The sequence below is a fragment of the Galeopterus variegatus genome, unplaced genomic scaffold (assembly GCF_000696425.1).
Source record: "Galeopterus variegatus unplaced genomic scaffold, G_variegatus-3.0.2 Scaffold5139, whole genome shotgun sequence".
Lineage (NCBI taxonomy): Eukaryota > Metazoa > Chordata > Mammalia > Dermoptera > Cynocephalidae > Galeopterus > Galeopterus variegatus.
Window position 1 is genome coordinate 58,567 of NW_007731250.1, and position 26,746 is coordinate 85,312.

Consider the following 26,746-nt stretch of genomic DNA (forward strand, 5'->3'; position numbering starts at 1 on the left):
GACACTGACCTCAAGGAGGCCTCTTTTCTCTTTTTTTTTTTTTTTAAAAGATGACCGGTAAGGGGATCTTAACCCTTGACTTGGTGTTGTCAGCACCACGCTCACCCAGTGAGCAAACCGGCCATCCCTAAATGGGATCCGAACCCGTGGCCTTGGTGTTATCAGCACCGCACTCTCCCGAGTGAGCCACGGGCCGGCCCAGGAGGCCACTTTTCTCATCCCACCTCCAGGAGGAGTGGCTGCAACCACCGGGCTCTTGAAACAGGTTAGGTACCTCCATGCAGAAAGCAGCAGCAGAGTCAAGGACAGAGCCATCCAAGGGTCAGGGCTCTGCCTTCCCACCAAAGGAGGGCCTGGACAAAAGGCACTGGGGCTCAGACACAGGAGACTGTCAAGGACAGGGTGGACACAGCAGTTGCACACTTGGAAAGACTGCAGCTCTGGAGAACCAGCTCACTAGGCTGCTTTGGGTATAGGAGGGCCAGGATTTTCTAGCTTATCCCCCACCCCTGCATAGGAGCTTGGTTTGTTCAGATAAACTGTAGTGAGGCTGGGTCTGGTGAAGCTACAAGGGCAGCACTCAGTGTGGAGCACACTTAGGGGCAGGAACAAAGCCTAGTGCCTTGCTGATGAGGACCTGTGTGATCTGTTAGCTGTCTGATGCATGGGGGAGTACGAACAGGGCTTCAGCTCTAGCAGAGACCATGCTGGCGAAACAACATCTGTGTTTGACTACACTGAGCTTAATCTGAACAAGCAAAGCCTCTTAAGGGGTGGGAGGCCATCGCCTCTCTGTAGGGCTGAGGAGGTGCTTCAGAGCTTGCTCTGGGGCATGCTGTGTTGCAAGAGCAGGGGCAGAGGATGAGGCCCTTGGCTTCTTGGGGTAAGGTCAGGCAGACGTTTCCTGCTGCCCTTTTGGGTTTTTAGATTAGGCTCTTGTTAACCTCCTGCTGCAACTTCTGTGCAGGGCCGTTCCTGGGCTCAATTTGTAGGAGGCTGCTGATGTCTGCCAAGCTGGATTTATAGTCCTAACAGAAGAGAGGAAAAGAGTGTGGCGAAGGTACCCTGAGTGAGGTGAGATCAAGCTGGGGTGGGGACAGTTGCTGAGGCAGCAGAATGTTTTCAAACCCCAGCCTGTCCACCTTCCCGGGGCTTTCCTGGGGCTCTAGCAATGAGAAGGAAAGTGGCAGAGACCACCTCACCTTGACTGTACTCAGCAAGTGCCGCCACTGGCATAAATCTCTGTAGTTACGCTGGTACCTTTTGGCCAGGATCTTTTTACCTTGAGTGCCTTGTAGGCTTGAGCCCGTCTGTAAAACGCCTTCACGTTCCTTCCATCCAGCTTGAGGGCTTCTGTGCAATCCTTCACTACTTCCTTGTACTGCTTCAGGACCAAATAGCAGAGCGCTCTGACAGGGAAAGACCATTTCAGAGGTTTCAGTCACTTCTTATGGGCACCCGCAAGCCGTGAGGTAGTGTGAGAAGTGATCTCCGATTTGCTGAATACTTACTCTGTGTGGCTATTGTACATCTTCTTCAATCCTCACAACAACTTTTTTGGTGAAATTGTTACAGATGAAAAACCCTGGCTGAGAGGGGTGAAGGGACTTGCCCAAGGTACCAGCTGTTCTGAGGGGCAGACCTGGGACTTAAACTGGGTGGGTTCTCCTGACTCCAGATCCTGACTTCATTTCGTTTAGTTCTATCATTCCTGAATTCACTCTCCTGTATTACGCTCTTTCAAGCAAAGTAAAGGCTTCCTGAAACCTTCCCCTTGACAGATAAAAAAACAAATGCATAAATACTGAACTCCAATTAATGATAAGCATGCTGACATAATTAGGGGTAAAATGAAAAGATGTCTACAATTTACTTTGAAATGCATCAAAAATAATACGGATCAACAGATGGCTAAATAGTGCTGAAACAATATGAGGAGGGCATTTCAAAAAGTTCGTGGAAGGATTTGTATTGTCTTTTAAATCTACTTTTCCACAAACTTTTTTTTTTTTGTCCTTTTTTGAGACCGGCCGCACCACGCTCAGCCAGTGAGCGCACCGGCCATCCCCATATAGGATCCGAACCCGTGGTGGGAGCGCCACTGCGCTCCCAGCGCCGCACTCTCCCGAGTGTGCCACGGGCTCGGCCCTCCACAAACTTTTTGAAGTACCCTCATATAACAAAATATTAGTTTTAGAATTTAGATGATAAGTATATGGGTGTTCAGTGTGGTATGTGGTCTTTCAATTTTCCTACATTTTGAAAATTTCATAATAAAATGTTGGGAAAAATAGTATATCCATACAACAAAATATTCTGCATATGTGGAAAAAAAGGCATGTGTGTGTATCTTACTCATTCAAATCTAGTCCTTCTTTCCCAAAGACAGTCACTAAAAACAAAACAGCCACATGTCTTGGAGCTGATTATGTAAGTTCATCCATTCCACCTCACTGTTTTCAATGGGTGCAGAGAATTCACTTAGTTGAATATACCATAATATATTTTACCAATTTCCTATCAGTAGGTATTTTTCATTATTTCCATTTTGTAAATAAATGACTACCTATGGGAAGGATTGCTAGGTCAAAAGACATGTGCACTTAAAATTTTGATTATTACTGCCAAAATGTTCTCCAAAGCAGTTGCACTATCAAGAACAGTTATTGACAGAGCCTATTTTCCTACAACTGACCAACCCTGGGTCTCAAACTTTAATATCTGCCAATATGGAAGAAAATAGTATCTCACTGTTTTAATTTAGTTGCTTTAAATATGAGTAATGTTAAACATCTTTACATAGGGTTTCGAAATCAAACTTATCTTTTTCTTTAATGATTTCTGTGGGATTCCCACCCCCTCCCCAACATAATTCCTTCCCCACTGCAAGATAAACCATGCATTCTCTTAAAACTTAATGGTTTCACTCTTTACATCTGAAACTGTGATCCGCTTAGAAGTTATTTTAAAATACGGAGTGAGGTCGGATTCGGGTTTATTTTTAACTCTTACCCAGCCAACCCAACCCCATTTACTGAATAATCCCTCTTTTCCCATACTTTATCATACACTAAATTCTCTTATGCTGTTATTCTCATTTTTTCCTGACATTTATGTAGAAGAAAGCCTTTTTTAATGCAATAGCTTAAACACACAGTTCAACAAAGTGTTGAGTCAATTCAAATTAACTTCAACATATTACAAAGAACTATGAAGCCTGGAGGAGGCTAATGTTGTAGCAAAAAAGCAAGTGCCTGCCCAGAAAGAAAGGACACTGACCTCAAGGAGGTCATTATCATGAATCATTATCACAAATTAAAAAGAAAAAAATTCTACCAGTACTTTGTGATTGCATGGAATTTATAAATTAAGTAAGAGAAAAACTTCTCCTTGTAGCAATTTAAAGATAGGTACAATTCTTTGGCATGCTTCCCACTGAGAGGCGGAGGAGCATATGTTCTCTCCCCTTGAATTTAGGCAGTCTTTGTGACTGATCTGACCACAGAGGAAGAGACATGATGTGACTTCCAAGGCTAAGTCATAATAGCCCTTGTAGCTTCTGCCTTGGTCTCTGGAACACTTGCTCTTGGAGCCTTGACATGCCATGTGAGAAGCTGGCTAATCTGAGGCCACCATGCTACAAGAAAGCTCAAGCCAGCCAGCACATGTTAAAAAGGCTGCCAGGCAAGAAGAAAGAGGTGCCAGCTTGCTCTAGCAGTTCCATCCCCCAGTCATTTGAGTCATCCCGGCCTGGGTACCAGACATGCAAAGAAGCTTTTACATGACTTCAGCTCCAGCTGCCATCTTGCTGACCCTGAATGAGAAACCCTAGATGAGAACTGCCCTTCCCAAATTCCTGACCCAAAAATAACAAGCAAAATAAATGAAATAAAATAACTGTTGTTAATCCACTAAGTTTTAGAAAATAGTCCCTGATTTAAATTCTGAACATACAGGAACTGTAAAGAAACTAGTTTTCTCCCTATGGGCTTTGCAATTTAAAGAATTAGACAAGTTTCTGGGAAGTAGAGGAACCATAGCATAAGCATTACACACTATATGGTGACTTCAGAATATAAATGTGATGAATATGATTATATATTATTTCTAAAGTTTATATTTAAGATGATAAAAATATATAACTGTGGCTTATAAAATAAATCCCCTTGGCTTTCTATAAACAGAATGATTTTGTACCTGGCCAGAAGGGTTTTAATTACAAGGAGGTCTGGGAGATAACATAAGTGAGTGAAAAGGAACACAAGCTTTGGACTCACAAAGACTTAAACTGCAGCGTTGCCAAGTATTGTTTAACTTTGTGCTCATTAATTCATCTTTCCATGCCTGTTTAGGTAAAATGGATGATGACCTAACTTGAAGAACTGTTGGGAGTACTCAATGAGGCTCTTATGGGAGGGTCATTCTGGGCCTGGCAAATTTTAGGTGCCAGGTACTGAGTGGCGCTATGCACTCAGGTCTCACCTGTACAAAGAGAACTGAAGTAAGCCAAAGACTTGACAGTGTTCCATATAGATGCATAAGCACGAGGTGGAGCGTTAAAACTATGTCCAAGATGTGGGATGATTTCAGCCATAATGGATGAAAAATCAGTTTTGAAATCAGTTTTCTAAATTAAGATTATAAATCCAATTCAATCACAACAAAAAGCTGTCCAAGAAGATATTTTTTGGAATTGTCAAAATGATGCTAAGGTTTAGCTAGAAGGACAAACATGGGAAAATAGCCAGGGATGCTCTGATTAAGAAAATGAGAAAAAGACTAGCCCTGGAAGATAATATAAAGCAATAACAATTAAAATAGTGTGGCAAAGATACATTTGCATGAAGGACAGTATTTAAATGTAACAAAACATTGTCCCAGATGTGGCAAAAATCCAGGAAAATAAGTTAATGGAGGTGTCCAGCAGCTAACCAAAGCCAAAGAAAGCCCAGGGAAAGAGGAGTTAAAAGGTTATGCCACACAAACATGGAACAAATGGGCTGCAGGCTGCTTTTTCAAGTTAGCCTGGCAGATTGAGGCATCCATGGTCTAATCAGCAGTAAAACCACAGGTCCAAAATTCCAAATCCTAGCTTTAAAACTAAAAGTTATCTTTTCAACTCATTTGGGAACAAAATCTGACCTGAACTGACATGAGGCTTAGTTTTTATCCCACCCTATGTGAACATGGAATTTCCATGTTTCACTGCAGAAACACTAATAATTAACTTCAGCAAGCTGCCCCAGACCCTGCTAAGGTATTATGTAATTCAGTATATGGACCATATAACCTTACTTAAATCTCAAACACATTTTATCCCAAGAATTTTGAATAAGGAACTGTGAGCCTATATTAGATTTAAGATTTTTGAACAAGAAAGTGATGTATGTAGGTTGGTAGAGAAGGAGAAACATTTATAACATTTTCAACTAAATGTTTTATAATAAATGTTTGAATCAGATATGGTCCCTTGCTGAATGTTTCAAGCTTCTGATGGTAAAACTAACAAAAAGATCTTATTGGAGCCAGATTCCAAGTATGGTGCCACTGTTTACTGGCTGGGTGAGCTTAGGCAAAGCCCTTCTCTGAGTCTCAGTTTTCTCAACATTAAAACAGGAAGATCACCTACCACGTATATATCTGAGCACTGTTGCAGAACAGTGACTTCCACACGGTAAAGGGACAGTGCCCCAGATCCCAGCGCTCTCTGTCAGTGGTCACTGACAGCACTTCTTGGCACAGAGTTTTCACAGGCCCACAAGTCTAGCCCCTCAGGCTAGACTGTACACCTCCTTCTTGCTCTCAGGCCAGGCAACAGTTACTCCACACCCTGGCTTCTAGGCCAGTGCTCTCAGACAGAGATGGTGCCAAAATTTCTAACAGGAAGGCCTAGGAGAAGCCATGGGGTGTGGAGCAAGGGGAGGGTGGAAAGGTTGAGAGACTTGTATTAAGGTTGTGTTTGCACAGCAAGTGTGCTGCTTTTACTTATATTGTCTGCTTACTTGGGGAGGTTAATGAAAATTCTGAGGAAAGGGGCTAACAATACCCAGGCTGCCCCTTGGGTATCCCTCAGTTTCTTCCCCTTTATGAGAGTGAATATCACTGGCAATGCCTAGCTCACATTGTGAATTCACGTTTTAAGCTGTAACATACTCACTAAATCTAGGGAAGAGGAGCCCACCACAGTCCAAGAGAAGACTATGGAACAAAACATCCAATGTCCTGAAATGCCCCAGGCCAGCAGCTGTGGAGAAGATACCTGTTGCTGTATGTGGCAGAATCCAGGTTACTAAAGAAGAGGCTTTCACTGTACTTCTCAATAGCTTTCTTATGGTTTCCCTTCTTTACCAGCTCATTGCCTTCTTCCTTCAGAACTATGGCTCTCTCCACATCCCCAGCAGAAGGCACTAGATAAAAATCCAGAAAAGGAAAAAACATGGAGCACGTACCCAACTGAGACCAATGAGATCTCTTCAGCATCATCTCTTCCAAGTTGTCTACAATCCTGTCTCCCCCAGAGATTTCCTACACTGTTGTAAATCATCCCATTCTGATTAATGACTTCCCCCAATTAATGGCTTCTGGGAAATTAAACAGTTTTTATTCAGAAGAGCTTGGGATCTCCTCATATAAACATATTTATACATGCACATCCTAACATACATGATAAAAAGCAACCCAGGTTCTAGCCTTGGCATTGCCATTTGGTAGATGGAAGATCTTTTGTGACCTACCTAACTTTAGGACCCCAACTTCCTCACAAATACAGTGGGGCAATACTTATTCCACACATGGCTATTTTCAGGGTCAAATCTGAGACTACACTAGAAAGTACAGAACACCTTATAAATTTAAAGCAACAGAGTAAGTAAATAAGTATTAATAAACAAGAATCTGGTAAAGAAAGGGTATAGTTTCTGGGTTTTCAGAAAAGGGCAGAACTCTGTTTTGGTCTAAGCCTGTGGATATCCTCCCTCACCTAACATGTGCAGCTCTGCTCCAGCCTTCAAAGAGAGAGAGAGAAGAGAGAACAAGGTGAAATCCAAGCTGTGCAGCCTCGTGTTCAGGCCCTTCTCTGCCTGCCCCCGATTAGCTGTTCCAGCCTTGGCTCCATATCAGCTGGTTTTTAAATTTTTAAAAACTCTTTTTATAAAATACTGAATATACCTGACAAGGGTAAGGTAATAGGAATAAAACTAGCACTCTGAACTCATCCCCCAGCTTAAGAAACAGAACATTACTAGGACCTTTGAAGTCCTGTGGACCCCTCCCTATCTCAGTCTACCCCCGGAGGAAACTATTGTCTCCAATTCTGTGCTTCTTTCCCTTTAAGAAAAAAAAAATAGTTTAACTACATAGGATAGTACCATTTGTTGTTTACTTTAAATAAACGATTTGTTTTTGAATGTCATAGAGAAATAAACAATTCTATGTATTCTTTATGACTTGGGTTTTTCCCCCCTCAGCATTATATTCCTGAGATTCATCTGTTGATGCATATACCTGTGGTTCATTCATTTTCACTGCTGCAATACTGCAATTGATTTGCCCATTCTCCTCTTTACGGAGCTTTGGGTTATTTCTAGTTTTGTTTCTTGCTATTACAAACATTCTGCTATGAGCACTCCTGCACACGTCTCCTTGTGCACACGTTTCTATAGAAGCAGAACCAGCAGGCTGCTATGTGTGCATGGTTTCAGCTTCACTTGAGCCCTGCTACACACTGCTCACAGCAGTCACTGACTCCCACAGTTCGCCCCATGCACTGTCATTCTCCAGTTCTCCCTGCTGTCTCTGCCAAAAATTCTCTTCCCTTCTCTCTTCCCACCTGATGACCTCATCCTTCAAGGTCTGGCTCAAGCTGTCATCTCCGTGACCAACCCCTCTGTGAGTCTTTCCCTGACTCCTCCAAGCACTTAAGTCAGTTTCCACTTTGAATTCCCAAAACACTAAAGACTCTAAAGCATTTGTTCCTCCTCCTTGTAGTTTAAAATGCCCTGTTTATGTGTCTCAGTCCCTCATTAGACCCAGAGCTTCCTGAGAATCAAGACTGCCCTGTCCTCTCTGTGTCACACTGCTTAACACAAGGCCTGGAGCATGGACAGCTCAGTGACTCCAAAAGAATGAAATCAATGGCAGGTGCACTGAAGCTGTCTAGTGTGTTAGCACTCCAAATTTTCATTCCAGGGAAGAGTGGGGGACACTTACCAGCCTCCCACAAGCCAGAGTGAATGCTATCCATGGCTAGGTAAGTGTCCTACTGGGAAGGGGAGTAACTCCTGCCTTCTCCTGACACCTAAAGGTCATTTATACATGGCAGAGCTCCAGTCCTGATCCCTTCTGCACCTCTCTGGCCTCAATCCCTAGCTTGCTGGACTCGGACAATTCCCCTGGAACATTAAAAGAGCTACCTAGTGAGGCTCTGCCTGATGAATGGCGTTCATTTTACACAGTTGAGGTGGGCAGTCTCTTGTTTTTGGCTGCCCAGCTTGGATCTCCCTTCTCTTATTCATCCTTCTCCAGATATTCACATGGTGCATGTATTACTGGGGAAGCATCACCCTCTAGCTATGGAGAGGGACAGATGGCTCAGGGTTAAGCTAATCACAAAATCTCATTCCCTGGTCACAGTGACTAGTTAAGGGAATAGCCTGTGATCAAACAGACCAGAACAGACTGAGAAAGTATGTGAGCTAGGGATTTTGGGTGAAAAGTGCCTTCTTCTCCCAGCAATCTATCAGGAAAAAAGATTTTCTCTCTTATTCTGGATCATGAGTCATGGTATATGGATGTGAGGCCAGGAACTGCTATTGCTAAGTTACTACTAGGAGGGAAGCTTGCCCGAAGACCAAGCTGACACACAACAGAGAAGAGAGCTGAGAGAAGTACAGAGAAACGGAGTCAGAGTCTGACAATGCAGTGAACTGCTAGAATAAACCTTGCCTGAATTCTCTTTGGACTTTTCAGTTATATTAGCCAATAAATTCCCTTGACTATTTTTACCACATTGCAACCAAAAACATCCTAAGTGATACATCCCAAATGCTGCCAGGGGAAGAGAAGGGAATTAATACCATATACCAGGCTGGAAGTTTCACATGCCTTAAATCATTTAATCATCACAGCTATAAGGTAGGTTTTATCATGACCCTCATTGTACAGCTAAGGAGACAATCTCTAAGAGATTTTCTCATTTTGTTTTGTTTTTTACTTTTTTGGTAAGATTATTTTTATAACTCAGCTAAACAAGGCCAATTTTTATAGAACTACTCTAAAGAAAGTGGCTACTGGGAGACTGCAAGACTCTCTGGGCAGGGAGTCACAGCTCACCTCTGTTCTTTGTAGTTGTGGTTTCTTTGGATGTGCTTTTAGCTATCTCTTTCTGGTTCTCTGAAGGCAAGGAATTCCACCTCTTCTGAGCTGAAACAGGCACCGATGGGATAGAGGGCAGCTTAAGGCGCCACTTGGGCCCAAGTGAGTCCATGAGAGCTCTGGTCATTCTGGAAAGGAAGGCAGAATTGCAGGGAGGTTTCCAACTGGGTCAAGAAGATATTCCTCTTTTCACACACCCAAGGGAGGTAGGTCCTTTCAGAAGAGCCTGTGTTATCATCTTCCGCCTGGTCTGAACCGTCTCTTTATGTTCTTCAACATGCTGCAGAACAGAATCAGGAGTCTGCCACCCGTAAGTGCCTTCTCAGATCAGCCACATGACACTCCTTCCTTTGAACTTGGTCTCACTATGTTAACTTTAAAGTGGTGATATGTTGCTTGGTAAGGGTACTGAAACCTTGCCCCCAAAAGACTACACATTCCCCAAGAAAGGATCATATGTTTTAATTGTTCACATTTCTCAATTATATCGTTCAATTTTCTCAAATACGAAAAATTGTTCATATTTTCTCAGTGAATCTAATACAAAGCCAGGCAAGCACTTGACATTTGATGAATGCTCAGAGATTTTTTTTAAATGCAAATCTTATTTTATTCTCAAATCTTAAAACTTTTTAGGGGCCGGCCCGTGGCTCACTCAGGAGAGTGTGGTGCTGACAACACCAAGGCCACGGGTTCAGATCCCATATAGGGATGGCTCATTAGCTCACTGGGTGAGCATGGTGCTGACAACACCAAGTCAAGCGTTAAGATACCCTTACCGGTCATCTTTAAAAAAAACAACAAAAAAACAAAAAAAAAACTCTTTAGTAGTTCCCATTTCCCCAGCTTAACATGGACTGTGAGATCTGGTCCCCTTCTTCCCCTCTACCCTTATCGTGTGCCACACTGCCTTCTGATCCTTATGTTCAAGACTTTGCACATGCTTTTTCCTCCACCTGGAACAATCTCGTCCACTTCCCATTCCCACCTCCTAGGCCCACCTAACTTCTGTTCTTTAGATCTCAGTTTAAAATGCTGCTCAGTGACCATGTGCATTTTGTTAACTGATCTCTAGCACCCAGCACACCACCTGCACCCACCAAGGCCCAGTAAGTATGGGCTGAATGAGTGAATAAAGCCACTGTCTACTTTTTCTGCTTCTACAACCATGTTCCTATGTTACAAGAATGAAAACCATACATACAGATATCTCTACAAATTCATGGTCTCCAACCAGGGCCTCAAAGCTGTATTCCTAGCTGATCCAATTATTTCAAACCTCTACTTTCCTCAAACCTGTTCCCTAACCCTTTTCCTTTTTCAGAGCAAACTTCTTCATATCTCAAATACAAACCTACCTGCCTGGGTGCCCAATCCTTCCTGTTTCTCTGCTGTCACAATATAAAAGACGACAGGGCTAATCTTTCCACCTAAGCTGATCCTGTCTCCTCCTGCTTCTCTCAGGGACCACACTCAGGTAGCATCTCCCTTTCCTACATCTTCATCCTCTCTCTGTTGACTCCACCTATCAGCATTTAAGCCCCTCAACTCTTTCCTCACTTAATAAAACCCTCCCGGACACCTCTATGACATCCCAACTGATGGAGTTTGGATGTGTTGTCCCCTTCAAAACTCATGTGGAAATTTGATCCCCAATGTGGCAGAAACTGATTGAGTCATGGGGGCGGATCCCTCATGAATGGATTAATGCTCTCCCTGGGGGAGGGGGGATTAATAAGTGAATTCTTGCTCTATTAGTTCCCGCGAGAGCTCATTGCTTAAAAAGACCCTGGCACCTTCTCTCTCTCTCTTGCTTCCTGTCGCCATGTGATCTACTTGTACCCACCGGCTGCTGGCCGCTTTCCGCCATGAGAAGCAGTCTGAGGCCCGTGCCAGATGCAGCTGTCCCAGAATCGTAAGCCAAATAAACCTCTGTTCTTTATAAATTACCCAGTCTCAGGTATTCTGTTACAGCAACACAAAACAGACTAAAATACCAACTATACTCCCTGCCTCCCTTGACAGCCACACTTGAACTCATTGCCATGTGGCTTCTAGCTCCACTGAAACAGTTCCATAAGAATCATCAGTGACTTCATTGATAAACTCTTAGTCTACTTCCTTCTTCAAATACTCCTTCCCTGGGGATACTTAATGCCCCAAGTTTCCTCCCACCTCTGTGGTTGCTGTTCCTCTGCAAGTCCTTCAGATGCAGGAGTTTCTCAAAGCTCCATCTTCTTACTGCTGTGGTGTTCTTTTTCTGTCCCATAACCTCAATCCACCTCTATGCTGGTGACTCTCAAATCTGTATTTCTAACCTATATTTTTCTCCTTTGCTCCAAACACATGTAAAAACCCAACCACCTTCCTTACATCTTCTCTAGTCTCATGTCCCACAGTTACCTATAAGTCAACATATCTATAATTTGGACGTCCCTTCTATTCCTCCCTTCTTATCACCCCTCAACCATGAAAGCTTGTTGAGATACTTCCTGAATGTCCCTGGAATCGGTCCCATTGTTCTCTCTCCATTATCTCTACCCTCTCCTCAGGACTGCTGCATGCTCCCTTACTATTCTGTTCCCCTTCATCTCATCCTTCAACATGGCAGCCAATGAGCTTTTCTCTAAAATACAAACCTGCTAAAGACCTTTTCATGATGCCTCACTTACTCAGGATTAAGTCCAAGTCCCTGAATACCAGGCCCTGTGTGCTCTGGCCTCACCATCCTGTCCCAGGCTGAGCTCCCTGCCTGTAGCACCATGTGAAATGAACTTCTTACAATTCCTACAATATGTTACATTCACTCACCCTTACATGTGCTGCAATTTCTCCTCGCTGGCCCCCCACCCCAGATCTCTATTTTTCAGTTTTAGCTCCTCTGAAAGCCCTCTCTGGCCTCCACTTCTTCCTGCTAGTTGGTTAGGTGCCTCCTCTCTGCCCCTAGGGCACCCTGTGCTGCCGTCTACCATAGCACTGGTCACACTGAATTGTGCTTGCCTATTACTGATTGGTGTTCTCCAGGAGACCAGGAGCTCTATGATGGCAGAAAGAAGTATGTCTCAGTCCAGGACCTAGGGCAAAGCCTGGCACATAACAGGCATATTTTGAATGACAGAAATTAAGAGGAGGCAAAGAGAAAACAAAGGATATTGACAAACAAGTCAAGCCAGAAATGAAGCACTACATACAAACCATGAAGTCCTGTTAAGGGTCTGCTGTTAGTGTGGCGTTTGGCTTTCTAGCAGCCCACACAAAGAGGGAAAACATCATAGTATATAAATGAGGGTATCCATGTGATAAAAACAAACAACTGCTCAAAAGACCAGAAAGAAATTTCACCTGAGGGTTCTCAGGGAAGGGTCATGGTACAATACATTGAACCACGGCCACAAACAATATCCTTACAGGCTTGTGTCATATCTGCTTATGCTTTTGTCTTATTCTCCCAATTAGAGTTAGTTCTTTGAATCTGGCACAATGCCTTACACAGAGCTCAATAAGTATTACCGTGTGAATAAATTTGAATGTCTAGGCAAAAATCAATCAATCTCCGTAATTCTGACTCCTTAAACACCCGCTAAACATAACAGTAGATTCTTTCCCTCACATACTCCTTAAAAGTTTTCTAAGTCTAGCCAAAGAGATCCTCCCAGAAGACAACCAAAACAACAGCCCAAAGCCAATCAAGGAGGACAGGGAGTTTCCATGGAGTCTGTCTACAGTGAATTGAGCTCACCTGTTGATGCCTTCCAGGGCTGATGTCACACTGTTATCAATCTGCAGCACAGTTTTGTAGTCGACATAAGCCAGGGGGTACTTCTCCAGAGCCTCAAAGGCAGATGCTCGCCGCAGCAGGGGCTTAATGCCAAATGGAACCAAGGCCAGTGCTCTAGAACAGGAGGCAAAAATGTCATCTGGCTGCTGAGCCACCAGGGCTTCCACTGCAGTTTCTTCCAGACAGAGTGATCTGCAGCACTCAGTATAGTATATAGGAGGTAATTTCTGGCTGAGAGATAACTGCTGAAAATGCCAAATCTTAGACCAGGGACTTTTCAACTTAGACTGAAGTGGGGAGGGGAAAGAGGGCAGAGGACCATTAGTATTGTGAAATTTGTTTGCACATACATCAATTTTCATAGTTTCAATCCCGCCAAAATCAAGAATGAGTACCTCATGGCTTTCATGCTACTATGTATTTTTACAGTTGCAGCCCAGTAAATAACAGGCTTTGGAGTCAGATGGGGTAGTGATTGAACTCCACCTCTGCCACTAACCATGTGACCCCAAGGCAAATCACTTTACTGCCTCCATCTTCAGTAACTCAGTTCTGGCCTGGGAAGCATGGTAAACTTACCACACCAACTGTAAGCACTCAAAGAAGGAAACCTAGCACAGACCCTGGAAAAAATTAACTTAGGACAGGCTTCATGAGCATGCTCACCTCCCTCCTCCTCTCCCATCTATCACCAGGACATAAATCTAAGGCAATGTCACATGATATCAGATCTGAAAACACATTTAGGGTATGTGTGCTAGTTTAGCAATGATGAATGAAAACAATATTAGACTGGTTTTAAAGAAGAAAGAGGTATAAAAAACTGTTCAATGTCCTCTACGGTATCATTTATAGATACCATTTTCTCCTTTCTCTTTGCTTCTTTTGAGACAATCTATTAACCTCTATCCTTCCTTTCCTCCCTCCCTCCCTCTGACACCCATCCCAACCAGTCACTAGTCTATTAACTCTACCTCATCCCCAGGTCCCAAATCTCACAGAGACTTTAAGGCCTACCTCTAATTGCTGGTCCTACTCCTTTTTCAGCAGCAGAGCCAAGACTCCAAAGACACAAGTCAGGGGCCATAAGGACCAACTAGAGCCTCCTATTCTCAGTGATCTGGTGACACTTAGTGATACTTCCTAATATCTGTCACAGATATAACTGCTGGGATCCTTCCAAACAAGAAACAAACCAGATAAACCCACCTTCTGAGACCCTCAGGCATCCCAAAGTTATCCTTGGCCACTTACAAAGTACAATCTTTAATGCAGTCTCTGATATTTCCATCCTTTAAGTGGCATGCTGCTCGGTTGGAGTAGAGAACACTTTCTTCTTCAGGGTCTGAAGAACCTATCCAAGTGGAGGCAGAAAGAGTGAGAAGGTTGGGAAATGGATACCTTAGTACACTGGGATGTATTTCACACCTGAAGCTCTCTGGGCTTTAGGGAAAGGCAGCAGAAATGACTGTAACTTGATCAGGCTTGTTGGTCTGATGGGCTAGCATGTTTGTCATTCTTACATGACAGTGAGGACGCTGAGCTTTCTGCCATTCACAGGGAACCAAGCATCTCCTTATTCACTTACTCCAGCATTGAACTTGGTACCAGGCAAAAGATAAACATGAAACGACTGGCTCCTGCCTCAAAGAAATCTATGCTGTCACTCCTTAGGGGTGTGTGTGTGTGTTAATTTCATTACAAAAAGCATGTAAACCCCATAAAGAAAAAAATTAATAAAGAAAAAGAACAATAGGATAAATGCCATGATAAGTGGACTAAGAGTTGTAGGGACATGAAAGACAGAGACTGGTTCTACCTGGTGAAGTCAGAGGGGACTCTGCCAAGGAAGTGATAACTGAGCTGAGTCTGACAGGACTATGGAGAACTTAATTTGGGGAAGGACTCAAGCTTCTTAATTCTCAAGGGGAGAATTTATTAGACATTTCTCTAAAGGCAGTCCTCACTCTCAGGAATTCACCCACAGTGAAGCTGAAGTCCTTCACTGTGGCCACAATGATTTTCATTTTTTTTTTTTTTTCCCTTTTTGTCTTTTTTCGTGTCCGGCAACAGATCGCAACCCTCAGTGTCAAGCCCGTACCGGACCGGGACCGGCAATGGGATCGCAAACCTCGGTGTTGCTCCCACACCTCGCTCAGCCAGTGAGCGGGAACCGGTCTGTATGTGGGATCCGAACCCTTGGCAGGAGCGCCACCGCGCTTCCCAAGCGGCACACTATAGCAGTGTGCCACCGGGCCGGCCCAAGATTTTCATTTTTAAAGATAATTTTCAACCACTTCATACCCACTAGCATGGACCATAATTAAAAAAACAAAACAGAAAGTACATGTTGACCCAATAATTTTACTTCTAGGTATATACCCGAAATAACTGAAAACAGACTCTCTTTTTGAAAATTTTTAAACATATAGAAAACCAGATAACAGATACTCAGTATCCACCCCTAGACTTAGCATACATTATTATATTTGTTTCTAGCCTTTATTTTGATATGGCTAAAGCTCCTCCACCCATCCCCATCCTTTTCCCTATGCTCCCTCCCCATACCCCCCAAAGGGCAGAACAATCCTGAAGCTGGTGAATAACATTTTCAAATATGTCTGTCTACCTTTATTATACATGCATTCACAGGTAAGATACAACATCATTTTATGTCTATTAAAACATTTCCTAAGTGGCATCATATTGCCTATCCTTCTGCAACTTGCTTCTTTCACTGAGTATCATGTTACCATGCTGGTATTTGATGTCTTTAATTCAATACCAAAAAAAACCCCATAGTAAATAGTGGGTTTTCTTCTTATTTTGCCAGGCCCCGAGACAGAAAGTACAGAGATAAGTAAATCCATCCTTGTCTTTAAGGAGCAATCAGAAGTACTCAACTGTAATCCATCTCAAGTCACCACAGCATGGTTGCTCAGAAATAGCAGGGGTGTGGTGGAAGGGGCATCAGAACCTACAATTCAGCCTTTGATCCTGCCCAAGTCACTCAACCCCTCTCATCATGTGTGTTCACCTAACATAGAAGATATCACTTTACGGACTGGCTGGAAGGGTTCATTATATCAGGTTACTCCCTGCACTCCTTTCAAGATCAATAAAGCCGATCAGAGCATCAAGGACTCGCCCACAATTACCAAGAAAATCAGTAACAGCATCAGAACCAAACTCTGGTCCCTAGGTAAATCTAGACACAAGACCAGCTCTTCTAGGGATCTGAATAAATCCATACAAAAGCACAAGCTTTCCCAGGCTATCTGGGGTGAGAGGAAAGAAAATGGCAGAAACCTTAATACCTTAGATTCCTCAGCAACTTCATCAAGTGAGGCTGACATGAGGAGGTGGACCCATAGAGAATTTTCTAGAAAAAAAGAAGGGGGCAAAAGAGTGTCTTAAAACTGCAAGAAATTCAAACAAAAAAGACTGGAATTTGGAGACGATTTTGGGAGAAGTCTAACAGAATGATTAAAAATTTGGAGTCAGCAATCAGACAAATCCATATTCAAATCCTGGCTCTGACGTATCTTCATTGTATAACACTGGGGTAGGCACTTTAACTTTTCTGGACTCCTCACCTATAACGTCTTACCCGTAGAGTCATAATGAATATGAAAAGAGATAATATCGATAATGTCTAGCACACGATAAAGCACTCAACAAATGCTAGCTAAAAAAATGAAAAAGAGGAGAGAGGCAAAGGGAAATAGGTACCAAACCGTGGCTTACAGAAAATGGGATCCAAGGCTCCTCTGAAAAGTCAGGGCTTTGGGCCAGCCCCGTGGCTCACTCGGGAGAGTGCGGCGCTGGAAGCGCCGAGGCCGCAGGTTCGGATCCTATATAGGGATGGCAGGTGCGCTCACTGGCTGAGTGTGGTGCGGGCGACACCAAGCCAAGGGTTACGATCCCCTCACCGGTCACACACACACACACACACACACACAAAAGAAAAGTCAGGGCTTTAATGGGGACTCCTAGATAAGACACTTTGGAGAAGAGGCTTTGGGCAAAGGTCTGTGGTTGGTTGAAGAGAGCTGGAAGCTTCAAGAACTGATAAGAATATGCTACTCCTCTGTTTAAAACTCTCCATGACCTATGTCTTACTTTCCCTCCACCGACTCACTATGCGTTGACTCCAGGGTCACACCATGCTTTTTTCGTCTAGAAGCCTCTGTTATTCCAGTTTCCTCCACCTGCAATGCTCAGCAATCAAAACTCTGGGCGCTTGGCTTCTTCTCATCATTCAGACATCACCTCAAATATCACTTCTTCATAGAAGTTGCCCTTGATTTCTCTCTCTAAGGGTGCTCCCCAGTCAACTCTACCGTATCACCCTATTATCTTCTTCATAGCCCCAATTATCCCACAGGTCTTGTTTACTTATTTCTTAGCTTAAGATCCATGCCCCCTTCCCCACCAAACAAGAACATAAGATCTTGAAAGGATCTTCTGTCTTGTTATACACTCAGTATATAACAGGTGCTCAACAAAACAGTAATTTAATTGGGATCAGAATGAGGCCTGAATTACTTAAGATAGTGGCCACCAGAGCAGTTAAAAAGCAGACGGAAAGAAAGGACCAAGGAAGTTTCTCGCAGGATGCCAAAGTCGGGAAGGGGCAAGAAGAGTTGGGGAAGGGCCTGGTGGGACGGTCGGACGTGGGGAAAGAAAGCCCCAGGAAGAAAGGGACAGAGCGAGCCTTGGGTGGTGTGGCGGGGGGTTGGAGGAAGCAGGCCTGGAGGAGAAACGGGAGGCGGGATGGTACCTTCAGCCTGCAGCATCTGCAGCGCGCGGCTGTAGAGCGCGGAGGCTTCGGCGTACTGGCCGGTGCGAAATCGCTCGTTGCCGGCAGTGCGGAGCCCCTTCACGGTACTGGCCGGTGCGAAATCGCTCGTTGCCGGCAGTGCGGAGCCCCTTCACGGACTCTCGGAGTTTGGGGACCATCCCGGGACCTGGTTGGCGAACAGGCAACGCCTCAGTTCCCCACCGAGTCGTGCGGAACAGCGTCCGAGAAGAAGCGACGGTTGCGAGTACTCCCGTCGCAGGGCTAACCCGGCCGCGAGAGGGCGAGGCGGGGAGGGGCGGGGGCGGGGCCTGCGCGGACGGGAACCCGCAGCGCCCGGCCCTCGGCGCGTGCTCAGTTTGGAACTTGTAGTCCCTCCGGGCGCTAGGTGGTTGGAGCCACGTTGAGAGCCATCCGGTCCTCCTAGAGCGTTATGGATGAAGCAGTGAGGGAGGCCGGGTCGCTGTTGTCATGGAGCTTTTGTTCTAGGGGGGCCCGACAGGCTGCTAAATCATGAGCAAGTGAGCACTCTAATCTCACGTGATTAGTGATGTAAGGAAAACAAAACAGGACAGTGCACTAGAAAGTGGCCACGTGGAAGGGCTATTTTAGATAAGGGAACAAGGGAGGACCTTTCTGAGGGGGTAATTGAGCTGAGGCCTAAGGTAATTTAGAGAATGCTGTTCCAGAGAGATAGCAAGCGCAAAGGCCCTGAGGCTAGAAAGTACCGGGCCTAGCGGTCTGTAGTTGTTGATTTAATAAATGAATGCAGATAGACTTGATAGATGAAGATCTTTCACTCAGAATGACTTCACTTTTATTTCCAGCTTCATCTTACGTCACTCTCTATGTCCCACTCACTACTCCAATTTTTTTTTTAAACTGCTCCTTGCTACCTGAACACCCTCAGCTTTTCCTCTTGCCTCCTAGCCTTTGCTTGTTTCCCCCTTTTCCTGTAATTCCTTTCCATACATTTTTCCCTAATTCTGAATCAATTTATAAATTCAACTTAACCATCATCTCTGAAAGCCTTTCCTCATTCTGCCCCTCGTCCAACATGTCCCTCCTCAGCTCTCTATTGGTCCCTAGGTTGATCCCTAATTTAGCAATTATCACTCTGTGATTGTCAGTTTGAGTTTTTTTCAAAGACTGTTAGGCCTATAAAGGCAGGAAGTAGGTCCTCTTTATATTTGTCTCTCCTGGCACCCAGCATGTACTTTAAGGTTGTTGACAAACACCTGATCTCTGCCTTCAGGAATTTACAGTTATAATTGTCTGTGTAAACTGTTAAACCCACCAGACTATAAACTTTCTCAGGATTAGGTGACTGTTCCAACTGAATCTTCCCAGCCCGGCACAGGCAATACCCAAGAGGAAAGAACGAACACTGACTGTGGTGTGAAAACCAGATGAGGCACACACTAAGTAGAGAGTGAGGTCTATCTCTCATGCACAACCGGAGGGTACACATCTGTGGCTATACAGTTTGGTGGTGCAGCCTGTGGAATTAGATCGACCTGGATTTAAATTACCAAACTTATACTCTTAGCTAGTGACCCTGAAACAAGATACTTCACCTCTTTGGCTTTATAATAGTACTTACCGTATTAGATTGTTAGGAGTATTAAATGAGTTAATATTAGTAAATAACTGAGAACGTGGTGAGTACTGCTTGTCAAATAGATAAATATATTAAAATAGGGATAACCTTACAGACTTGACATGAGGATTAAATAAGATAATAATATGCCTTCATTTATTATAATAAGCACATGGCAAGAGCTTAAAAAATAGCTATTTTTTTTGCCTGCAAACTGACTCAAAGGGGAGGCTGTTAATAAAGAAGATAGGGCAATTTGCGAGTTGATATTCTGTGACATCCAAGGAGAGGATGTGCAGAGGACCGTTGGGGACCAGAGGTAAACCACGGAAACGGCAGAAAACCACAAATACCTCCAGGTGTCCCCGGAGCAGCGTCTAAATCGTACAGAACTTGGCCGCCAGTTCTTATCAAGTCCGGGCTTCGCTAGACGCCTCAGTATCTCCGTTTGACAAATGGGAGCAAGGATCGAGGCAGAGAAGGGTTGCCGGCATAGGGATTGTCTCGGGCGAACAGCGTCGCTGAGACAGCGTCGCCGACACTCTCAAGCACGGCGGACACCACCATCGGGAAGAGCCTTTTTCGCTTTGCGGTTCCCGGTCTGTGATACGTGGCCCACGTGACCCAGTCCCGACCCCACGTGATCCAGGCCGCGTTCTCGCGGCTCCGCCCAACTCCCGCGCCGCGCGCCGCTTCCGGTAGGGGTGGAAAGCGGAAGTGTGGGAGGGTCTGCTGGGCGGGTCCGGGAGGAACGCGGGGTGGATGGAGCAGTGAGCGGGTCTGGGCGGCTGCTGGCAGCGCCATGGAGACGGTGCAGCTGAGGAACCCGCCGCGCAGGTGAGGGACCACTGGCTACGAGGAAGGGCATGGGGGCGGGAGGAGGGAAAGGCGGGAACTGGCTGAAGGGAGACAACTATGTGGGAGCCCTTGGAGGGAAGGGACCTGCAGGGCTAGGAGACTCGGCTGAAGGGGCACCTGCTGACTGGGGGGGACGTCTGGTGGGTGGAGGTCTGGTTGAGAGGAGCACCCTCTGAGGGGGATAAACGTGGGGCTGGTTTGGGAGCGCACTTGCTGTGGAGGGACTCTGCTGAGGAACGTGGGAACAAGTTAGGGAGAGCACCTGCTGAGGCCGGGGCCACTAGGGGAAGGCTCTCCGAGGACGGACTCTCGGAGGTAGGGGGGGAATACGAAAGCAGGATGAGAACCTGTGAGGTGTCTGAGGGCTTGGATGGAGAACTAGCACATGGAAAGGCTGGGTGGACTTTCTAAGGGTCCTAAGTCCCACTTGAGGGGCGCCGCGCGGGGGAAGATCTGTTGCAGAAAAGCTTTGCTCTTGAGACTGAAGGCGTGCGAAGAAAGGTTGAGGGTCGAACCAGGGAGGGGATCGTGAACTGTAGCATTTAGGAAGATGCTCTTGGTGGTGTCCCATTCTGGGATGATGGTGTCGTCGTTTTTTTTTTTTTTTTTTTTTTTTTTTCCCCCTTTGCTTGTTTGGGAATGATAGCATCCTTCATTATTGATGTCTAGAGTATCTTCCTGATATTCTTTACATTCTCCTCAGCCTTTCAAAACCCGACATTGGGAGGTAGATGAGGAAATAAGGAGATATTTTCAAGACAGGCAAACCGAGATCTAGAAGAGTTGAGAGACCTGTTTCCTTCTTTGCTCTGGGTCACTGGGCCCTGCCAGACTGTTCCCTTTTCAGGCCTCTGTTGTTTTGTAAAGATCAGCTCCAGTTCCTAGTGGTACCTGGAATTATTTTAGGTCAAGATCAGGGAGGTGGCTGATTCTAAAAAGCCTGAACTCTTGGATCGGTTGCAGTTGTCATTGGTTTTCCCTGTGGACACCAGGGTCTTATGTCACTGCCACATCTGGAGAAAACTAGGGAGTAGAGACTGAGGGAATCATGCTTCTCTGAGGTGCTGTGTAATGAACTTCTGTTTCACAGAGATGGCTGACTTCCTGCAGCGGATTGAACACTAAAGTAGGAAGTGTCAGTGTGTGGGAGTTGGGGTGGGGGAACCCAGAGGTGAGGGGAATGGATTGACAGCTTGGGCAGCACTCTTGGGGGTTTTATGAAGTGCCCAAACATTGCAGAAGGCAAGTTGCTGTTTGGAATGGTCTCATGATTCACCCTTGTGTAGTGTGCTGCAACTGTAGTATTAATGATTATAGCACTTGCTGGGTGCCAGGCACATGTTTCATGTTGAAACATGTGAAATTGCTGATATTTGGCCATTTTTGACATATAAAAATGGTAATTCCATATGGTCCAACTTATTATTGAGTCATTTGAGCCTCATAACAGTCCTATGAGGTGGATATTCCTCCATCCCTATTTTACAGATGATAAAACTGAGGCACAGAGAAGGTAGTCATTTGCTTGAGGTCCCAAGCTAGTAAGAGGCAGAGCTGGACTTTTAATATCCTGGCAGTCTGGTCCAAACTCCATCTCTTAACTGCGTCGAAGAGGATTAGGTATCTGTGTTTTGTTTCTCTCTTTGCCTGTGTGTAATCTTTGGCAAAGTAGTAAAGTAAACCTTGTTTTTTGATATTCTCATTCCTGTATCTTTGGGAATTTGAAAAATATGTTAAAAGTGTGAGAGAAGAGCATTGCAAGACTCAGTTCTTGAATGACTGGTACTTGTGGGCTGCTTAGTTTGCAGTAGACTAATTTTATTATCGTTTGTATTAGTTAGGACTGCTGTTACAAAGTATCATGGACTGGGTGGTTTAAACAACAGGACTTTATTTTCTCATAGTTCTGGAGGCTAGAAGTCTGAAATCAAGGTTTTGTAGGGTTGTTTGTTTTGAGGCCTCTCCTTGGCTTATAAATGACTCATCTTCCTGTGTCTTCATGTGGCTTTCCCTCTGTACCTGTCTGTGTCCTAATCTCTTCTTATAAGGATACCAGTCATATTTGTCTTATAAGGATACCAGTCATATTTGATTAGGGTTCACCCATATGACTTTATTTTACCTTAATTATCTCTTTAAAGGCCCTGTCTGCAAATACAGTCACATTCTGAAGTATTGGGGGTTAGGAGTTCAACATGTGAATGGGGGGGACACAATTATTTTTATTATCATTTAAAAATTTCATCAATTTATCTTATATATTTGTCATAACCCATATCAAATTTTGTGTGGAAAGAGGGAAGGGTGTACATAAATAAAATGAACCGTATAGGAGTTCTGAGATGGGAGAAAGAGCTTTGAGAATTAGCCAAACCTATGAGTGACTGCTTCATAAATACCGTTATTTCTGCTTGGAAAGATACAGGTGTCTTTTCAGAGACTCAGATTGCATGTTTCCAACAACCCCAATGCAGGAAGTGGTGTTTGTGTTCATGAGTTTGACATTTGCGTGTGACTAAGTAAGTGATGAGAGATTGATGTCTTAGTAGGAGTTACTGATTTTAAAAAGTGAGCTGCCATTAGATAATGGTGTGGTGGTAGGCGTAGAGTGCATTTCTGGGATGCTGGCCATCCACGTGGCAGTCTGACTTAGGAGAGGAGCAGCCACCAGTATTTGCCCCATGGATGGTGTATTGATGAGGCTTGTTTGTTTATGAGCAAGTGCTGAAACTGCCTAGGATCTGGGGAAGTCCCAACTGAAAAAGCTGCATCATTAAAGTCGGGCTATTTTGGTAATAGTGTTTGTTTTGTGAAGACTTGTGGTATAAAATATCGTTATGAGTTGCTTATCCAAAGATTTTCCATAGAAATCTTATTTGTTGATAATCCAGTAATAGTTTTTAGGTGAAATTCTTTATTTTGATAACTCACAAAGATTGCTGATGAAGGTTATGATTCCCATCATTACATTTGTTAATCTATTTAGCAAATATATTTTGACCACCTCTTGGTTATCAGGCACTGGAGATATAAAGATCCCTTGAGTTCAAGTTGTTTTAATAAACCCAGATCAAAAACAAAAAACCACTTAGATTGTTTTAAAGAAGTATTTGAGCAGTCATATAAAGTTCATCTGTCAAAGTATTATCAGAGGCTTGCAGCTGTCTCTCTCATGGCAATGGCAGTTTCCTTTGTTATGCTGTGGTCTCTATAGTAGATGAAGTAGTGAGTTTTGCTTTTTGTAAACCACAGAGTCAACATTTCAAAGAAACACATTTTATCTTCCTTTATATAAACTGTTTGTAAAACTTTAATTATACTTGAGAAATGAGGTATTGTCCCATTGTTTATACAGTTGTAATTCAGGGCTTTACAAAAAAAACCCCCCGGCATATGAGGTTTTATGCTAACTTCTGAGTTCAGAGAAATTTCAATTCTGAAATTTAAGAGGAGTTTCACTTCAGCCCTTTTTGTTTTGAAGCTGGGAGTTTTTATGGTGTCACTGGAATTTAATTTTTAAGACCTTTTGACTTTCAAAGTTCAGTGTAGTCATTTTGTTTTGTTGATATTCAAGTTAAGGCAATTATTGACTTGGAGCAGTTCTCCATTTCTTAGTACATAGTCCTTGGTATTTATAAAGTTCTGTAAGATTGTCCTTTTGAGATCAGTGTTTATTGGTAGACACACTTAATGTGGTCAGATTTTTTTTTTTCTTTCTGATTTTGTTATTTTCTTTAGGAAAGTACATTATTTGTGTGTGTGTATGTATTTTTTTAAATACAAGTCTTTTATTGTAAGAGTTGTTGTTGTCCAGCTAGTTTAAACATTTTTCTTTACAAAGAAATCTCCAGTGTGACTGCTTCCATATTTCACCATTTCCTGAGCTTTCTTTTCTTTATTGTCCTTTGTAGTTTCAGGAAGCCATTGTGTAGACGATATCCAAACACACAAACAAATATTTCTTAGCAAGCCCCTTCTTTAAGCCCATTAATAATTTTCAGAGGTCTCAGAGTTGTGTTAATTTTTAACCTCCCTTGTTTGTTATGATTGTCTTGCATAGTCAGAAAAATCTGAACTATCTGGAAGTTGTCAGCAGCCATTGATTTGGAGGACTAGTCAAAGGTACATGGCTGCTCATGGAAGGGTCTTGGTGAGACTATTTGAAACTCCCAGCTGCCTAGTTTTCACTTTTGATCATGTCTAAATGTACATTTTTCAGTTTCTGTTTCTGTGATACCTATAGAATTTGTGTGTTTTGACGAAATTACCAAAACCTTGCTAATGGAGAGCAAAGGTCTACTGTGTCTTCCTTGGCCTCCAGTTCAATTCATAATTAATCTTATGTTAAACATCTTTTTTGAAGAGATAGTTATATCATTTTAATTCATGAAATCTCAAGATTGAAATGGATTTTAGAGTATATACTTAATGCTTAAAGCACTTACAGCATTTCAGCCACACGACAATTCATTTTCTGCTTAAATTTTCTGATGATGGGGAGGTAGGGACCTCTTAAGGCAGTCTAAACCATCGCAGGGCAACTTTTATTGTTAGAAAATTCTTACACATGTTGAATTGAAGTCTGACTCTTGGCAGCTCTCCAACTTCTGGTCCTGATTTTGCTTATCAGGGTGACCCAGAATAAGAGTAATTCTTCCATAGAATAGTCCTTCAGTGTCCCTTAAGTTTCTTAGCTTGCTTTGTTGTTTACTATTGAAGACTTTGTAGAGAAATTCCTAGGATGCTAATTGTAGAATAAATGATGTATTTTATGTTCTAGATGCTAGTAAGTAAAATGTATTTTGTGTTTATATTTCTTCATTCACAGGCAGCTGAAAAAGTTGGATGAAGATAGTTTAACTAAACAACCAGAAGAAGTGTTTGATGTCTTAGAGAAACTTGGAGAAGGGTGAGTGTAAGGAAAATATAGGTAGACCAGTGCGTCCCAGTCTTTTTTCTGCCCCAGCATCAAAGGGATATGAACCTTCCTCATGGCAATAATTCTTAAACTTCAGGAGAAGAAAGATTAATGTTGCATATTGGCATAGCTCTAGGTGGTGTGGGAGGTAAATTTACAACTTGAAATGCCCTTCGCCACTTCATCCCAATCACTGTTCTAGACAGATTTAGTGATTCCTGGTCTTTTTAACACCAAAGACATCTATTGTTTTCTCTTTTGTAGAATTTGTGGTTTGTATGATTTTATCTATTTTACAGATAGCAATAATTAGATGATAACTCATGAAATTTTTAAATCAGATGTACTTTTATTTGCTGCTCATAGCTTTTTTTTTTTTTTTTTTTTCCTTTTTGTCTTTTTTCGTGTCCGGCAACGGATCGCAACCCTCAGTGTCGCGCCCGTACCGGACCGGGACTGGCAACGGGATCGCAACCCTCGGTGTTGCGCCCGCACCTCGCTCAGCCAGTGAGCGGGAACTGGTCTGTATGTGGGATCCGAACCCTCGGCGGGAGCGCCGCCGCACTCTCAAGCGGCGCACTGTAGCAGTGCGCCACCGGGCCGGCCCTGCTCATAGCTTCTGATCAGTATACAATAACAGTTGTTTCAATAGAAACAATAGAATTCAGCATTTTAATTTTTGCAGCTTTGTGAAATACAATAAATAAATCAAGGCCTGCCACCACCCTTTTAGCTTCCTAGGAGATCCAAAATCCCAGGTTGGGAGCCAGTGTATTTCTTGAAATTTAGACTTGCAAATGAGTTTGTAAAATACTGATGAAATGATGTTTAATAATAGGCAGTGGCCATCTCTGACTTTCATGATATGATAAAGTTTACATCATAATATTTTATATTTTTATATATCTTTTAAATTTAATCCTATGTATTTATTCCTTCTTCTGTAATAACCAGGACATTAAAATATTGGGAAAACTCCTTAAGTTTTTGTTGTTAATTTTTGAATATATAATAAATTTATATAATTCTAAATTCAAAAAGTATAAAAGTGTATACAATGAAAAAATCTGTCCCCTACCTCTGTCTCTCAGCTACCTAGAAGCAACCAGGATAGCAGTTTCTTGCATATCTTTCAGAGATACTTTATTCATATATAAGCAAATATGTGTGTTTGTGTGGGTGTGTGTTTATTTTAATCCTTTAGGAATACTTCTGGCACAAGGGAAGACCTGGCATTAACTTTTAAAAACATCTACTGTCTAATGACCGTATGCTCTTTAAAATCAGCCCTTATATGTCATTAGATTTTTTTTGGGGGGGGGTGTTGGTGTTATATATACCTAATATAGATCTTGCATAATGTTAAACCCTATATTGGGTTATATGGAATAGTTTTTCATGTATAACCTCCTTGTGAAA

The 26,746-nt window shown here is 43.3% G+C and overlaps 2 protein-coding genes and 1 long non-coding RNA gene across 4 annotated transcripts in view; 1 reads left to right on the plus strand and 2 right to left on the minus strand.

Annotated features, from left to right (window-relative positions):
- Positions 1 to 97, minus strand: part of LOC103604427 — a 636-nt gene extending 539 nt beyond the window's left edge. Inside the window, exon 1 of the long non-coding RNA XR_551711.1 lies at positions 10 to 97. This is a non-coding gene — a long non-coding RNA (uncharacterized LOC103604427). The remainder of the gene's footprint in view (positions 1 to 9) is intronic.
- A 34-nt stretch (positions 98 to 131) lies between these two features.
- TOMM34 (translocase of outer mitochondrial membrane 34) lies at positions 132 to 18,112 on the minus strand. Its single transcript, XM_008588984.1, has 8 exons — positions 18,093 to 18,112; positions 17,934 to 18,040; positions 14,405 to 14,504; positions 13,112 to 13,264; positions 9,331 to 9,500; positions 6,260 to 6,407; positions 1,283 to 1,409; positions 132 to 1,028 (listed from the first exon to the last, which is right to left on the minus strand). Exons 1-8 carry the CDS (start codon positions 18,110 to 18,112, stop codon positions 924 to 926), a joined length of 930 nt encoding a protein of 309 aa, XP_008587206.1. The 3' UTR covers positions 132 to 923.
- A 2,179-nt stretch (positions 18,113 to 20,291) lies between these two features.
- The window catches only part of STK4 (serine/threonine kinase 4), a 68,950-nt gene continuing 62,495 nt past the window's right edge, over positions 20,292 to 26,746 (plus strand). Inside the window, exons 1-2 of one of the 2 annotated variants that reach the window (XM_008588982.1) lie at positions 20,292 to 20,388; positions 25,238 to 25,318. In XM_008588982.1, the coding sequence (XP_008587204.1) occupies positions 20,354 to 20,388; positions 25,238 to 25,318 (116 nt within the window). In that variant the 5' untranslated portion in view covers positions 20,292 to 20,353. The remainder of the gene's footprint in view (positions 20,389 to 25,237; positions 25,319 to 26,746) is intronic. The other variant, XM_008588983.1, reaches the window with a different exon arrangement.

Excerpts from the sequence above, each read along its gene's own strand:
- TOMM34 (XM_008588984.1), bottom strand. The coding sequence starts at position 18,112 with ATGGTCCCCAAACTCCGAGA. Across the intron at positions 14,505-17,933 it reads GCAGATGCTGCAGGCTGAAG|GTTCTTCAGACCCTGAAGAA; the intron begins GTACCATCCCGC and ends CCACTTGGATAG. Across the intron at positions 13,265-14,404 it reads TGCATTAAAGATTGTACTTT|AGCACTGGCCTTGGTTCCAT; the intron begins GTAAGTGGCCAA and ends CTCCTGTTCTAG.